The 15,778-nt window shown below is 55.6% G+C and overlaps 2 protein-coding genes across 7 annotated transcripts; one reads left to right on the plus strand and one right to left on the minus strand.

Annotated features, from left to right (window-relative positions):
• Positions 1-4,486: 4,486 nt before the first annotated feature.
• Positions 4,487-12,653, plus strand: PPP2R5B (protein phosphatase 2 regulatory subunit B'beta). Of its 6 annotated transcripts, XM_042905878.1 has the most exons (15): positions 4,487-4,831; positions 5,268-5,720; positions 6,459-6,655; positions 7,270-7,371; positions 7,505-7,597; positions 7,724-7,854; positions 8,950-9,009; positions 9,110-9,218; positions 9,769-9,822; positions 9,895-9,945; positions 10,052-10,171; positions 11,043-11,170; positions 11,405-11,506; positions 11,614-11,705; positions 11,880-12,653. In XM_042905878.1, exons 2-15 carry the CDS (start codon positions 5,522-5,524, stop codon positions 12,539-12,541), a joined length of 2,100 nt encoding a protein of 699 aa, XP_042761812.1. In that variant the 5' UTR covers positions 4,487-4,831; positions 5,268-5,521; the 3' UTR covers positions 12,542-12,653. The 6 variants fall into 6 exon arrangements, with proteins under 6 accessions (XP_042761812.1, XP_042761811.1, XP_042761813.1 ...); XM_042905877.1 differs by having other exon boundaries at positions 9,769-9,945; XM_042905879.1 differs by having other exon boundaries at positions 5,635-5,720; positions 9,769-9,945.
• Positions 12,650-15,688, minus strand: GPHA2 (glycoprotein hormone subunit alpha 2). The gene is made up of 4 exons (XM_042905883.1): positions 13,909-15,688; positions 13,454-13,556; positions 13,107-13,291; positions 12,650-12,992 (listed from the first exon to the last, which is right to left on the minus strand). Exons 1-4 carry the CDS (start codon positions 14,044-14,046, stop codon positions 12,891-12,893), a joined length of 528 nt encoding a protein of 175 aa, XP_042761817.1. The 5' UTR covers positions 14,047-15,688; the 3' UTR covers positions 12,650-12,890.
• Positions 15,689-15,778: the final 90 nt, after the last annotated feature.

A 15,778-nucleotide genomic window follows, 5' to 3' on the forward strand; every position in this document is an offset into this window, starting at 1 on the left:
CTGGGCAGGAGATTTACCGACCCTCCCTTCTCTCCGCATTTGGTCAAGCCTCCAGCTCCTCTCTGGGGGAAAACAATTAGTTTTTCTTATCTCTAACCTAAAATTAATAACAGATGGACTTAATCCCTTGAGCAGGGGTCTGTTGTTTTTGTACAGCCAGTGAGCTAAGAATGGTTTTTACATTTTTTAGTTTTAATTTTAATTTTTTTTTACATTTTTAAATAGTTGGAAAAAATCAAAAGAAGAATAAGACTGCATGACACATGATAATGTCATGAAATTCACATGTGAGTATCCATAAAGTTTTAGTGGAACACAACCACGCTCGATTAAGTACTGTCTGGGGCTGTTTGTTGGAAGGTGGGGAGCTGTTGCCCCAAATAATTGTTTCGTGGCCATGTACAGAAAGTTTGCCAACTCTTATTCTACAGGGTTGGCCACCCAAGCCCTCTGACATCATAGGTGATTTAAAGGATACCGACAGGTAATTATAATTCTATTTTAGCCTTACTAGGGAGGGGGACTCTACTGCAATCTAATAAAGGCAGCCTGAAGCAAGGGCAACCACCCTGACCTGAGAGCCAGGGGCCTGGATTCCAGTCCCAGCTCTGTGTGGCCTCAGGCAAGTCACTGTTCTTCCAAGAGCCTGTTTTATCCCCGGTAACCTGGAGTTGGGGTGGTAGGTGGTACAGTCCATTTACCTGGAAGGGACTAAGGAACAGCCTCCTAGGTAATTTTGGGAAGTACCGGGAAGGTTCCATTCAAGGCAGATTAATAGGAAAATGTGGAATGAATCAAGAGATTAACCTTTCTCCCATAATAGGCCAGGGGCAGTGTTATGTTCATCCAACATTTATTAAATTAATAATAATTCAAACGAGAGGGGTGCCTGGGTGGCTCAGTCAGTTAAACGTCCAACCAACTTCGGCCCAGGTCAGGATCTCAAGGTCTGTGAGTTTGAGCCCTGCATTGGAGCCCCACGTCAAGCTCTGTGCTGACAGCTCAGAGCTTGGAGCCTGCTTCGAATTCTGTCTTACTCTCTCTCTCTGCCCCTCCCCCGCTCACTCATGCAGTCTCCCTAGCGTGCAGTCTCTCTCTCTCTCAAAGTAATAAATAAACGTTAAAAACATTTTTTTAATAATTAAAATGATAGGGGCACCTGGGTGGCTCAGTCGGTTGGGTGTCCGACTTTGGCTCAGGGCATGATCTCGATGTCTGTGAGTTTGAGTCCCATGTCGGGCTCTGTGCCGACAGCCTGGAGCCCAGAGCCTGCTTCGGATTCTGTGTCTCCCTCTCTCTCTGTTCCTCCCTGGCTTGCACTCTGTCTCTCTCTCTCAAAAATAAATTAAGATTTTTAAAAAAATTAAACAATTAAAATGATAGACACCATGAATTGAGCCTGTGTGATGTCCTGGGCCCTGGGCTTGTCACTTTATACGCATTACTTCATCTGTTCTTCACTATGTCCTTGGTGGTAGGTACTATTAATATCCCCATTTTACAGGAGAGGAAAACTGAGGCCTTGTGTGTAAGTGCCTGTGGAGCAAGTGAATGAACAAGCATCACTTCTCCCAAAGGCAGTGGGAGTGGAAGGGTGTATACTGGAGTCTAGGAAAAGTCCTGAAGTCCAGACTTGGAGAGGCAACTATTCCCCTGCTGTGGGAACTGGGTGCGTCACGTGCAAAGGTTGGGGACACAGAACCACTCCCAGCATCTAGGCCCTCAGTCTGGGTGGCTGTTTCTTAGGCCAGCTTCCCTCCAGGGAGGCTGCACTCACGTCTGTGACACAGCACAGTGTCTGTGCCACAGCAGAGGAATAACTAGGACTTAGAAGGACACAAAGGTCTTTCATGCTGCCTCTTGCAACGTGCCATGAGATCCGCAGAAGACCCAACTCCAAAGATGTAGTCATTCCGCAACCTGACCCAGGCCTTGGAGTAGGAGCTGAATGAGAAAATAAATAATACAGAGTAAAGAGAGAGAGAACAGAGTAAAGAGGATGGTGTTCTCTCAGGACGGGGCCTCACAGGGGTATTCCTGGGATGAAGATCCAGGGCACGGTTCCTCTCCACAGAGAGAAAAGGGAGAGGGTCAGGGTTTGTGGGACCCCTTGGGGACTTCTCCAAATTAGATTACGTAGAAACTCATCAGGCAAACTGGGTGCTGTAGGCCTCAGGGGCCCTGGGGTTGAGGCTCTCCCTTTCCCAGGGATGGTCCACCCAGAAGAAATCCCTCAGGAAAATCCCTCAATGGGGTCTCCATAGGTGTAGAAGGGATCATGGAAGATAGCCTGGGGGCTGTGCCTTTGACTGGGTCCACGGTGGAGGGCTTGGATTTGGCATTTTGTCTGATCCGTGGTAAAATGCACATAACAAATTTTACTACCTTAACCATTTCTGAGCATACAGTAGTGTTAAGGATATTCACATTGTGAACTTTATCGTCTTGCAAAACTGAAACTCTATACGCATTAAACAATACCAAAATGGGTGAATTGTATACTATGTGAGTGGTATCTTAATAATGATGATTTAAAAAATGATAATGTTGGGGCTCCTGGGTGGCTCAGTTGGTTAAGCAACAGACTTTGGCTCAGGTCATGATCTCACGGTTCATGAGTTTGAGCCCCACATCGGGCTCTGTGCTGACAGCTCAGAGCCTGGCGCCTGCTTCGGATTCTGTGTGTGTGTGTGTGTGTGTGTGTGTGTGTGTGTGTCCGCTCCTCCCCCACTCACGCTCTGTCTCTCTCTCTCTCTCTCTCTCTGAAAAATGAACATTTTTTAAAAATTAAAAATAAATAAATAAATAAATAAATAAATAAATAAAAATAATGTTTACCCCATAACCTCCAGGTGACACTGTATCTATTTTGAGACCCAATTCAAATGTCACGTCTTGTAAGAAGTCTTACCTCTTCCACCATTCAATCCCCAATATCCTCAAATGGAGCATAGTACCCTTTATATAAAGGATAAACCGTCCACAGTCATTCTGGCCTGGAGACCCTCAGAGTTCAGGGTCCTAGCCCAGGGAGCCAAGGATGGGAGGCTGGAGGTGGTACCCTCTTGACTCAGGCTGGGAGGCCTGTGGTTCCAGCTTTTGATGACAGACTCTGTGACCTTGGGCACAGCACTTCTCTTCTCTGGGCGTGGGGGTCCTCACTTGGCTGTAGAAGGCTCCGTGGGCCTGTTGTCCCCCAGTTTTTTTCTGCAGGGATGTGGGACAAGGCTTCACTTCCTGAGCCTGGGAGGTGGGCAAGGAGGAAATTATGGGTTTCCATTTGACAGACGAGGACACCAAGGGTCAGGTGGATAAGGCCTGCTGAAGATTTCTGAGCAAGGGATTGCTGGCCAGCTCGCAAGTCATACGGCCCTGTACCCCATCTGGCTAATCCATGGGCTTTGCTTTCTGTTGCACCAGCAGGTGGGCACCCGGGCTCCCTCTGTAGCAGGGAAGATGGCTGCTAAGGTATAAGGCAGAATGAGAAGACTCTGAAAATTGCCCCAGTCCCCTCCCTGACCTCGGTGTCAATTCTTATTGCCCATTGCTGCTGCTTACATGGACCGGTTAGTTGTTCAGCCAGGCAAAACTTCTGGGTGGAGATTTCACAGTGCAGTGTAGGGCATGGAGTTCAGAGAAATAAAAGAGTGTTGGGGTCTAGGGTCCTAAGAAGGAGACCCAGGACTGCAGGCCAGGAACTTTTGGCCAGAATGCCAAACTTTTGAAATCCCACCTGTACCTTGGATACCTACAGTAAGGTGTTGAACAAGAGACCCCACTAGCACATCTTAGGGCCCAGAGGGGCTAAGGGAGGTCTGTCCAGGGAGGCCAGCTTGCCTGGGGTGGGGTGGCAGCGCCAGGCAGCACCTTCTGTTCTGATGCTTTGCCATTCCAAGGCTGGCCCTTTAAACCCCAGACCATGATGTCACCATAGACAGCAAAGGACGGGAGGGGGACTGCAGGCCTAAGGATGGACTGCATTTCCCAGCAGTCTTGAATGCACCACACCTCTCCCAGCAGGCTCTTGCTCACTGCAGATTATTAACCAGTTCAGTGCCAGTTTCCTAGTGGGTTCTCAAGTGTCCTGCCATTCTGGGGTGAGGGTGGGATTCCCATGGGGGTGAAATGCCTGGAGCACAGAGGGAGCAGGCCAAATCTTTGCTTCTGGTATAGGATCGGGCCTCTTTCCTGCCAGGGTCCCAGCATCACCCCCAGCTTCTCGATGCAGACTCCTGAGTCCTCTCTTCCTAGGTAGTCTCCCTTCTAGAACCCGGGAGCCTAGCCCCAGCTGGACTTCATCCCGCTCTGCTTAAGCTTTGACCCCAGGACCGTGCAGGGGCTCTCCCTTTGCTCCGGCAGCCCTCTTTAAGCGGTGCGGGGACTACATCTCCCAGCGGCCCCCGGGAACATCCTGACGCAGCCCCCCCCTCCCCCCCCCCCCCCCCCCCCGCAACTACCCAGCCCTCGGGGAGGTGCGGGCCGGGAGGGGGGAGGTGACTTGATGTCATCCTGAGCAGCTGGGCGGCGGGTGCCGGTGCGCCCAGAGCCGGGGCTCCCGCGGCGTCGCGCCGTGCTGGGTCGGGTCCCACGACTTGAGGAGAGGTCCGCGCGCTGCTCGGGTCAGCCCAGAGCGTGCCAGACGTCCGCACCCCGACCAGGGGCTGAGCTGGGGGCATGCTCCGGCCCCTCCGGAGCCCAAGAGAGAACCCGGGAGCGCCGCCACCCAGCGCCAGCGCCCGGAGCGGAACCTCTTCGAAGGAGCCCTGATCGGCCGCCCCCTCCCCACCCGCAGTCCCCTGTGGTCGGGGACGGAAGTCTGGGCTTCTGAGAAGTGAGTGTCCCCGCACCGGGAGGCAGATGAGATTTGCGGGGCACGGAAGGAGGAGGTGGGGTGGGGAAGGATGCCAGGTTTTAGGAGGGAGGGGGGTGTGTGGGATTAGGGACCCCATTCTTGGGGAAGTCGCTGGTGGCCTGAATTAGTAGAGCAGAAGGGGGCCCCATGCTGTTAGGGGCCAGGGATGAGGATGGGGTTTCCCCATTCTGGGTAGGGACTGGGGAGGGATTGTTTTGGAGCCTGGGGCCTTTAGGTCTAGGAGAAGGTGGGATATGCTCCTGTGGGAATGGGCTGCACCTGTATTTAGGGTCTGGGCAAAGGTAGGAGGGAATGGAAGACTGGAGCAGCCGCACACGCGGTCTTTCTGGGAAGAACTGACAGGCTCTCTCTGTCTCTCTTGCTGATGTCTCTGCCTTGACTTCATTTTCAAAAGAACCAGGGTGGGAACTCTAACTGGACTCTTCGGGAACCCCAGGACCTGAGGCCTGAGCCATCCGCCTCTCTACTCTGCTGCCCCCCAGGACTGGGCAGTTGCCGAAGGCCCTGGGGGGGGGGCCCAGACTGTGGTTGTGTGCCCCCCCCCGCCCCAGGATGGGCCCAAGTTAGTCAGCCTCACCTCATTCGGCATCCTCCGGGCCCAGAGGGAACCCCGGGGGCCCTGAAGGCTTGACCCACCGCCTGGCCACCATGGAGACAAAGCTGCCCCCTGCGAGCACCCCCACCAGCCCCTCTTCCCCCGGGCTGTCGCCTGTGCCCCCACCCGACAAGGTGGACGGCTTCTCCCGCCGTTCCCTCCGCAGGGCCCGGCCCCGGCGCTCCCACAGCTCCTCTCAGTTCCGCTATCAGAGCAACCAGCAAGAGCTCACTCCACTGCCCCTGCTCAAAGGTGAGCCCTGCGGCCGGCTGCCAGGGTACCCGAGTCCCAGAGCGGGCCAGCGACGCTGCGGCGGGTAGTGAGAAGCAGCTGGCCACTGTGATCAGAGGGTTTAGATGGCTCCTTCTGGGCTGGGGACTCCAGCACTGGAGATGACCCCCACCCCCAGCGCTCCAGCCCTCTGCTGACGCATAGCCTGACTGGCCTGTCATCCTTGGAGGTGGGGCATCTGGAAGTGGCACCACCCTGGGGGGGCAAACCACGGCCGAGGGTGGGGCCCACAGTCTGGGTTCCAGGAGGCTACCGCCAGGGTCCTGGAGCAGGTGCTCGGCACAGCTCCCTGTGATCACCACGTAGGGTCCTCACCTCTGGGCCACGGGGCTCGACTGGCTGAGCCAGAGGGTGCCCTGGAGATCCTCAGCACCCACCCTCCTTCTCATCTCTGGCTCTTAGAACAGAGTGCCACCTGTGAAAGGGTGGCATGGTTGTTTTGGGCCCCCGTGGCAAGCCCGGGCATCCAGGGTCTCTTACCTTGCTTTGAGTCAGGCCATCCTGCTCTCTGAGCCCGGGTTAGGAAGAGAAGCAGCTCCTTTATCCTGCAGGAATGGAGGGTGGGACAGGAGGCATTTGCTCTCTGCAAAGCATTGGGGCTGGGGGCAGGGGGAGGCTGCTCTATGGATTAGGAAGGTTCGTCCATGCCCAGAGCTGTGGTAACCGGCGCGCAGGCTCAGCCCCCTCCCTTCTCCCCAGATGTGCCAGCCTCTGAGCTGCACGAGCTGTTGAGCCGGAAGCTGGCCCAGTGTGGGGTGATGTTTGACTTCTTGGACTGTGTGGCTGACCTGAAGGGGAAGGAGGTGAAGCGGGCAGCGCTCAATGAGCTGGTGGAGTGTGTGGGGAGCACCCGGGGGGTCCTCATTGAGCCTGTCTACCCTGACATCATCCGCATGGTAAGCACCTGCCTGGCTCCCGGCCTCTGGGGGAGGGCTTGGGGGACATGGAACCCTACTGACCTGCCTGTGCTCCCCTTTTTCTGCAAAGGATAACCCCATGCTCTTTGGCTTAGCTTCGGGGCCTACATCTTCCTCCCCTCCTCCCCGCAGCCCTGCTGCATCTGGCCAGTGTAGGTCCCTCGGTGCCTCCTGGGCCTGTCCCACCCTGCACTTTTGCTTATGCTCTCCTGACGCCTGGCGTGCGCTCCCATCGTGTCCCTTATTGCCATGGCCTAGCTCAGGTGCAGCCTCTTCTCAGTGAAGAGAAGCGTCTCCGTGTCCAGGCTAGACACCTCCTTTTCTGCTGACTAGGATGTCCGTAGACCTTATTGCTTAACATCTTGTCATCCCCGCTGGACTCCAGTACCCGATAGAGGGCAGGGATGTGACTTGTTTATCCCTGGGTCCCCAGCCCCCAACCCAGGGCTTCCATATGTTCAGGTCATGATCGCTGAGGAGTGAATTGCTTGCCGGGGCAGGTGCTGAGGCTCGTTAGACCTTTGGATAAGGGACCTCCTGGCTTTTCTGCCTTCGAGGGCTCTTCCTAAAAGAACCCTGCCCCTGCCCTTCAGATCTCAGTGAATATCTTCCGGACCCTGCCACCCAGTGAGAACCCTGAATTTGATCCTGAAGAGGATGAGCCCAACCTTGAGCCTTCCTGGCCACATCTGCAGGTACAGGGGCTGGGGAAGGCAGGGAGCTGAGTTTCAGTAGAGGGGGGGATGGCCTCCTAGACTGGCAGAGGGCGGGTAGGGGGAGGAGGGAGGCTGTTCCTGAAGTCACCTTTTTGTCTTTCCCCTCTCTCAGCTGGTATATGAGTTTTTCCTGCGTTTCTTGGAGAGCCCAGACTTCCAACCCTCTGTGGCCAAGAGATATGTGGATCAAAAGTTTGTCCTGATGGTGAAGTGGGGAGCCCAGGCCGGGTGGTGCCATGGGACAGGGGCAGGCTCGCTGAGGGGTGTGGGGATAGGATGGGAGCAACCTGGGCTTGGCCTCTCCCCTGACCCCTGACCCTGGGTCCCCCAGCTCCTGGAGCTATTTGATAGTGAGGACCCCCGGGAGCGTGAGTACCTCAAGACCATCCTGCACCGGGTCTATGGCAAGTTCCTGGGGCTCCGGGCCTACATCCGCAAACAGTGCAGCCACATCTTCCTCCGGTGGGTGCCTGCTGCCTGCCCAGCTGAGACCTGGGGAGGGAGGGGAGCTGCAGGGGAGAAGACAGAGGCAAAGGCTCCCGTGAGGTCAGCAGGGAAAGGGTATTTATTTCCATTTTACAGATGAAAAAAATAGAGGCTGAGGGAGATGAAGTAGTTTGCAGGGACTCGGTCAGTCCCGGGAGCCTAGGAGCCTAGGATCCAAATCTTTTGATCTTTATTGTGCTGGACCATAAAGACCCAAATGAAGAGATTCTTTCTGCAAATGTGTATTGAGCAATGATGCCCACTGGGCATCAGGGGCCCCTATGGGTCTGGACAAGGGTAGGAAGGAGTTGAGATTGGCTTTGGAGCTAGGTGGCCTGTTTTGAGTTTGGTTCAAATGCTTGGGTGACTGTGGGCGAATTATTTAGGTTCTCCCATCTCTAAAATGGGAATGCTAGCTACGCTAACCCAGGGACAGTCATCACGATGAAACAAGGCAGTGCTTCCAAAGCACACAGCATATAGCTCCTTGACCAAGGCTGAAACATTTGTTCTTGTTGTTATTAGCTACAGAATAGGTGAGACCTGATCCCCGTCCTCCAGGAGTTGTAGTTCAATAATAATCCTGCTTATTAACTTTGGGGCGGGTGTCATCAAACTGCCGAGCCTCGATTTCTTTATCTGTTTAATGGATCTAATAAACCCTATCTCTCAGGATCATTTTGAGAAGTCCATAGCACAGACTAGATGCTCTTAGCGTCTGTTATTCATTGGGTTGAAAGGCATGAAGAGGGAAGGCTGCAGCCTGGGTGCCTGCTGACTGGATGGGGGGCCAGAAAATGAGAATTAGGGTCTGGGGGAGAAAGAGAAGAGTTGGAATGCTTCCTAGAAGAGAGGTTTGAGCACCAGCGGTTGGGCTGAGGAGGGTGATTCAGCTGTGGGTGTGGATCTCAGTGGGGCGTGGTTTGGGGTGTTGGGAAGGGAGCTCAGCCTCTGGGCTGGGAGACAGTTGGATTAGTGTGCAGGATGGGGTGGCAGGCAGGATGGCTGAGAAGGGGCCGGGCCTGCTCCGACCCCTCTGAGCCCTTCCGCATCCTTCTCTTTCTCTTGCAGGTTCATCTATGAACTCGAGCACTTCAATGGTGTGGCTGAGCTGCTGGAGATCTTAGGAAGGTGATTCTCTCTGGGCCTCAGCCGGAGCATCAGGATTCTGGGAGGAAAGACTGAGGCCCGGTCTTCTGAGCCCTCCTCCTCTCTTCTGCCCCCACCTCAGCATCATCAATGGCTTTGCGCTGCCCCTGAAGACCGAGCACAAGCAGTTCCTGGTCCGGGTCCTGATTCCCCTGCACTCTGTCAAGTCACTGTCTGTCTTTCACGCCCAGGTGAGGCCCAGGCCTGGCCCTGCCACAGCAGAGAGATCCTGACACAGTCAGGGCAGCCATCCGGTCATCCGGGTCAGCCCAACATCCTGCTCCGGCCATACACTAAGTCCTGAACTCATGGGATCCTCCCTCCCTTACCTTCTTTTCCTTTACTAATTCTGTTCCGTCTACCTTAGAGAATTTCCATGACGCTTTAAGGCTGATCTCAGACATCAGCTCTGTAAAGACTTCCCAGCCCTTTCCCTCCTGACCTGCGCTAGGCAGGATTAAACTCTTCTCTTGCCACGGTCCCACAGATTGTGATACAGATTTCAATTATGGAAGCTTTTGTAATATGTATAAGGACTGGTGTGCTGAATGTTCCTCCTGGGGGAACACGGTTATGTCCCTGCACACAGAGCACGGCGTCTGGCACATCACAGGCAGTCAGTCAGTAAACGTTTAGTAATGAGAGAGTAGACACAGTAAGTGAGCAGACATCTGGCCTCCCGTCCTGGTCCCCTGCTGACCCCAGTCCTCCTTCTCTCCACCCACCCGCCTCCCCCCTCAGCTGGCATACTGTGTGGTGCAGTTCCTGGAGAAAGACGCCACCTTGACAGAGCACGTGAGTACCTCTGGGGGGCAAGGCAGGCCCCACCCCTGCGGGTCTGACTCCTCTCTGCCTCAACTCCCACAGGTGATCCGGGGGCTGCTCAAATACTGGCCAAAAACCTGTACCCAGAAGGAGGTACGAAGAAGGGCTTTGATGCCCACCAGGGGGAGGGATCTGGGGGGCGGTCAGATGCGTGTGGGGGGGAGATGGGAACTGCTGTGTCCTGTGTCCCTACCTCCAGGTGATGTTTCTGGGGGAGATGGAAGAGATTCTCGACGTCATCGAGCCTTCCCAGTTTGTGAAGATCCAGGAACCCCTCTTCAAGCAGGTGGCCCGCTGTGTGTCTAGCCCCCATTTCCAGGTATGGGGTCTGAACAGGTAAGAGTGGGAGCCAGGGTAGGGACTAGGAGGGCTGGCCAGTTGAACAAACACCGCTCCCTGCGCCCTCAGTGTCTCCTCTGGACCCTCCAGGGTCTGGTGACGGGTAGATGCTGGACTTCAGGTCAGGAGACCTAGGGTCAGGCTTCAGCTGTACTCCCGAGGGGCTAAGGGGTCACAGGCAATCACTCCGCCACCTGAATCTGACGAAGCTTCCTCATCTGTGAAGGGGACCACAGGGATCTCCTCCCCAGATGGTGATGAGGTCCGAGAACTACGTAGTGCAAACTTATTTCGTAAGCTGCAGTGTGCTCCAGAATGGCTTGTTATCCCTGCTCCCTCTTCTTAGTGGCTTTTGATTTCATCAGTCCCACTCCAGGGCACAGCCAGGCGGTTCCACTTCTCAGGCTGGCCATAACTGCTCTTTTCCTGCACGTGTGTGCAGACTGTCTCCCTCAATCTTATGAGCCTCAATCTGGTGGAAGTCAGTTCTTCTCACAGTGACTCTGGTACTTAAATTTATTAAACACCTCATTTGATGGTTACAGCAGCCCCGGGTGGGGGGAGAGAGCTATTATGAGCCCCATTTTACAGATGAGAAAACTGAGGCTGAGAGGTTAAATGCCTCACCCTAGGTCATACGTCCCATGTGTAGTGGAGCTAGGATTCAGCCCTGAGCGTTGGACTCCAAACCCAGTGTTCTTTTCTCCTCACTGCGTTGCCTCCTCCAGTGGGTCAGATGAGCTGAGGCAGAGCTCCCTGGGTTTTGGGGTGGGGGTGGACACCGGGCCCTTGCACACGCAGGGAAGCCATTACCAGGCGCCCACTCTGCTACCTTGCTGCCCTGCCCCCAGGTTGCAGAGCGGGCTCTGTATTTCTGGAACAACGAGTATATCCTGAGCCTCATTGAGGACAACTGCCACACTGTGCTGCCTGCTGTGTTTGGGACCCTCTACCAAGTCTCTAAGGAACACTGGAATCAGTGAGTGCCCAGGCCTTGACCCACCCCACAGAAGCTGGTTCCAGGGTCGGCCAGTCCAGATGTGGGATGACTCCTAGCTGGAGAGGGTCAGGGATGGTAAAGGGGGCAGGGAGAGAGCAGTGCCTGTGCTGTTCACGGCTGCATGCCGTCTGGGACAGGCAGAGTCCTAGAGAGGGAGGTGGCGCCTAACTGAAGTTCTTCTCTTCCCCTCCCCCTTCGCTGGACCCTGCTAAGAACCATCGTATCTCTGATCTACAATGTGCTCAAGACATTCATGGAGATGAATGGAAAGCTGTTTGATGAGCTCACAGCCTCCTACAAGCTAGAGAAGCAGCAGTGAGTGTCGGGCTGGGCATGGGGGGAGAGGGGAAAAAGCAGGAAGGAGCTAGCTCCTCGTGGTTGGAGGGAGCCTAAGAGGACGGCCCCACACCCTATCTGATCAGATGTTTAGTGTCCCTGTGTTCCTGCCAAGTGCCGGGCCATCCACGCCCAGCCCCCCACTGCCTCCTCCAGTCGTGCTCCCACGTCCTTCCAGGTATGGAGCTTCCTCCCCTTCAGCTTCACCACCGCAGACCGGGGCCAGTTTCCCAATGCCCTCTGCCCTAAGTGGAAGGTTCCCATACAGCCCCTTTACAGTGGGGGTGGTGGTAAGGGAGGCTGGACTGTAGAGCGGCCCGGGTACGGGAGCTGCCTCACCCTCTCTCCCCAGGGAGCAGCAGAAGGCCCGGGAGCGTCAGGAGCTATGGCAAGGCCTGGAGGAGCTACGGCTACGCCGGTTACAGGGGACCCAAGGGGCCAAAGAGGCCCCCCTCCAGCGGCTTACACCCCAGGTGGCCACCAGTGGGGGTCAGAGCTAGAGATCCCCTAGAAGGGGAAGAGCTAAATTCGGAGCTCTCAGTCCCTCCATCCCCTCTCCTGCCCAGGGGCCCAGAGAGACACACACCTACCCCTGGCCTTGCCAGAGCGGGCTTGGAGGGCTCCCTGCCTGGCCCGGCATGGGCAGCTTTTGCTATGGGGAGAGGAGGAGAGATGGTGGTCCTGGCAACAGAACTCTCAGGCCTTTGTGGCAGGACTCGACCAGGAAGCTGCCATCAGGGACTGCACCTGCCCCGCAAAGCTGGGCTCCAGACTGCAGGCAGGTTCCCACCCCGGCTCCTGCCTAGAGCGAGGGCACTTAGCCCCTTGCCTGCCCTGCCTCGTGCCAGCACGAGGTCCTTCCTCACCCCACCATGGGATCCATGGTCTATTTATTCTCCCCAGCTCACCCCCAACACAGATGCTGTCCTGGGCCTGGGGCATTTTCTTTCCCTCCTCTCCCTCACCCTGTACTTCCTTGTCCCCTTTTTATTTATTGGGCAGGGGGAGGGGTGAGGGCATAGGCAGAAGAGATTCCCCGTGTCCTAGGGTGGGGGGGTGTCACAGTTACCATGGTCTGTCCCCCTTCCCCTGCCTGGGGGTAGACTTAATAAAGAGAGAAACTTGAGAATTGCTTGCTTTATTTAGGGGTAGGGACAAAGAATGGAGTGAAATGATTAGATAGGCTGGTTACGAGGCCAGGCAGAGGCAGGGGAGAGAGAGAAACTCCCCTCTTCTCAGGAGGTGACAATCACGGACTCTTAAGAGAGCTGGAGCTGTTGTCCTCAACGAGGCTCAGGATATTTGGGATATACTCCCAACTCAAACCCTCTGACCAAGGGGAAGGAGGAAGGGAAGGGAGGGGCTAGTAGCGCGAGAGGCGACACATGTCACACTGGCAGGCCCTGGCCGTGAAGATCTCCAGCTCCTCCCTCCGGTCCCCCCCACACTGCAGCTGCACCTTTACCTGTGGGAGAAGGGGGTCCATGTTCCATTCGCCTTCCTTGGGCCATCTTAGATCCCCATCTCCTCTGGTCTCTCCCCACCCCCGATGAGCCACCACCGGGCTAGGCCTTCTCACCTTCTTCAGGCCACTGATGGTACAGCACTGAGAGACAGAGGTGACGTTATGTCGATAGCCACTGGCCACCAGCACAGAGTACCGGGAAGGGAAGGCGCTAGACTCACAGTGCCCCACACAAGCCTGTGCCACATGGGAGCCCTGGCAGGTGCCTTGGCGGTCACTTCGCACTGTCACGTTGAAGGCTAGAAGGAGACGGGCAAGTGGCAGACGGAGCCTCTGCAAAGCCTCGCCTAGCTCCTGTTGCGGGAACCTCGGGGGGGGTCCACTGAGGGTGCTGCCTGACCTTCGGTCCGGTCCATTAGCTGTTTGCTCCCACCCAGCTTTCTGCTCCCCGGGTTACTCACGGTGCAAGTGGCAGCCTGGGATGGCCACCTGCCGACCCCAGCCTTCGGTGACTGCCAGGACCAGCAGGCAGAGGAGCAGCATTTGGGGGGAGGCCATGGGTATCTGAAACACGGCGGGTAAAGAGCGGGCTCTAGATCAGCGTGCGGGTGGGAGGGGGGGCTCTTTACTGTGTGCCTCCGGGTGAATGAGCCAGGGTTGGGCCGCTCTTTCTGCTTGGGGTGAGGCAAGCCTGTGAGCGGGGCTGGCTTTTCCCGGTATCCGTCTTTGGGCGCATGTGTGTGTCTGCCTGGGGGTCTCCCTTGCTGGGTGGGAGTGTGAGCAGCTGTCAGCTCGCTGCAGTGATTCTCCCCTGGAATTTCTTCTACCATCGGGGCACAAACATCTGCCTCCCTCCATCTGCCCCACTCGCAGTCCCCAGGTCCTCCCCGGGCTCCTCCTGCCTCAGGAGGCTTACCGCTTCCAAGGCCCAGGAACCGAGTGGCTTGCTGAGCGGGTTCCTCAGGTCCTCTGTTGGTCTCCAGACGGTGCTGGCTCTCCGGATTTTTATTTGCCGGCTTTCTGGAACCACGCCCTCTTGGGGATCAGCTTTCATGCCTGCCTCCCTGCCAGAGGCCTTAGAGCAAATCCCACCTGGGAGATCCAGGCTCTTCTCTGAGGTGCGGTCCTCAGAGAATGGCTTCTGCCGCTTTCTGCTGTCTGAGGTCCAGGGCTGGGGGAAGTGAGATGTGGAAAAAAGCCCACAAGCCGGTGGAATGGGTGGCTCGTCGGCAGCTGGGGAGAGAGGGCTCAAGACCGGGCCGAGTTGTGGGCTGAGGGTACTCTTCTTTGCCGTGTGACCGTGGACAGGACATTCCCCTGTTCAGGGCCTTGCCACCCCGAACTTAAAGCTCCTAAGCTCCTCCCAGGTTATCCTTTAGCCACTGCAGAGGGACAAGGGAAATGACACCAGTAAGGGCCTCCTGAGATATGCTTGGTGGCAGAGTTGGGGGGGAACAGAGGGCTCTAAGTCCATCTTTAGAGCTTCACTTTCACTGTCAGGTGGATGACTTCTCATCCTGGGCGTCAGCCACAGAGTGGGGATCCCCTTAGTTCCTGGAATGACAGGGTCCTGACTCCTAGAACAGTCTGGAGCTGTCAACCCCAGTAAATCCCATTGTTTAGTCCAGCTCTGGCTCTGGTCTTACAGGTAAAGCAGCTAAGTCTTCGAGAAGGAAAGCTGCTAAAAGTCACACAGCTAGTTAACATCAGGCTAAATCTGCTATCCACACATGGTGCTAAATTACACTTGGGGCAAGAGTGTGGCAAGTTGGAAAAGCTCCCCATCAGCAGTAGCTGCAGGACATCAGGAAGAAGCCTATGGTGATTTGGCCCCTCACACCCCAGGGCCACTACTTCACTGATTTGCTCAGAAAGGCAGAGCCGGCCACACGGACTGCCATGGCCTGAAGGTGCTTGAGAGCTCACTGGATCTCCCCTTCAGTGTTCAGATGAGAAAATCAGAACCAGAGAGGAAGGTGACTTTGCCAAGGCTTCGCTGTAAGCTACTCAGGGTCAGAATGGCACTCACTTCGCTAGGTTCTGCAGTGTGCCTTCAGCAGCTTTGTAAAGCAGGCCATGTTTGGGACCACAGGGCAAAGGCCGTAACCGCAACTTGTCCTTAATCCTCCACTTCTCTCCTCGGGACCTGGGCATGTCCACAGCGTCCATCTCTTCTCCCCATCCAGGGTGAGGCAGCCTAACAAGGGGCCTGCGAGGGACCTAGGCATTCCGGCCCCAACACTGCCATTAATCATGGGAACCTTTTAGCATCTGTTGGACCGTCAGCTCTGTTTAAAGACTAGAGGTGACAAGGACTCATTACCTCACAAGGTGGCCCATTCTAATACTGGACATTTATAACAGTTAGAACCCTTTGTTCTGAGCTAAACTGAGTTTCCCTAAATTCCCATCTATTTGGTCTTCTGTGGCCACACAACACAAGTCTAATCTGTCTGTCCCAGACCAGCCTTTGGGTTACATGAAGTCAGAGCTAGGGTGCCCTGGTCTTCTCCAGGGGCCCCAACCTGGGCTGACCTGCAGTTGATCTGAGAAGCTAAACTGTTTTCCTATCAAAACCCAGAGGGGGTAGGTGAGTGGAAAGCATTTATGCACTGAGGGTGCACTTTGGGGCCAAACTGGGTGAACTGGGGACAGATGATTTCTTGGGGGTCTGTGGGGCTCTTGAGTCTTACAAACTTCATTCCCTAGGCCCCGGCAGGGAGGCTAAAGTTTGTGGTCAGGTGCAGACCCCACCCACCCAAAGCATCCCACCAACAAGGACCAGG

The sequence above is a fragment of the Panthera leo genome, chromosome D1 (assembly GCF_018350215.1).
Source record: "Panthera leo isolate Ple1 chromosome D1, P.leo_Ple1_pat1.1, whole genome shotgun sequence".
Classification (NCBI taxonomy): domain Eukaryota; kingdom Metazoa; phylum Chordata; class Mammalia; order Carnivora; family Felidae; genus Panthera; species Panthera leo.

Coding starts and splice junctions, on each gene's coding strand:
- PPP2R5B (XM_042905877.1), top strand. CDS start 5,522: ATGGAGACAAAGCTGCCCCCTGCGAGCACCCCCACCAGCCCCTCTTCC. Junction 7,372..7,504: donor CTTCCTGGCCACATCTGCAG/GTACAGGGGCTG, acceptor CCCCTCTCTCAG/CTGGTATATGAGTTTTTCCT. Junction 10,172..11,042: donor TGTCTAGCCCCCATTTCCAG/GTATGGGGTCTG, acceptor CCCTGCCCCCAG/GTTGCAGAGCGGGCTCTGTA.
- GPHA2 (XM_042905883.1), bottom strand. CDS start 14,046: ATGAAAGCTGATCCCCAAGAGGGCGTGGTTCCAGAAAGCCGGCAAATA. Junction 13,557..13,908: donor GTTCCTGGGCCTTGGAAGCG/GTAAGCCTCCTG, acceptor GCCGTGTTTCAG/ATACCCATGGCCTCCCCCCA. Junction 13,292..13,453: donor CCCAGGCTGCCACTTGCACC/GTGAGTAACCCG, acceptor GTCTCCTTCTAG/CCTTCAACGTGACAGTGCGA.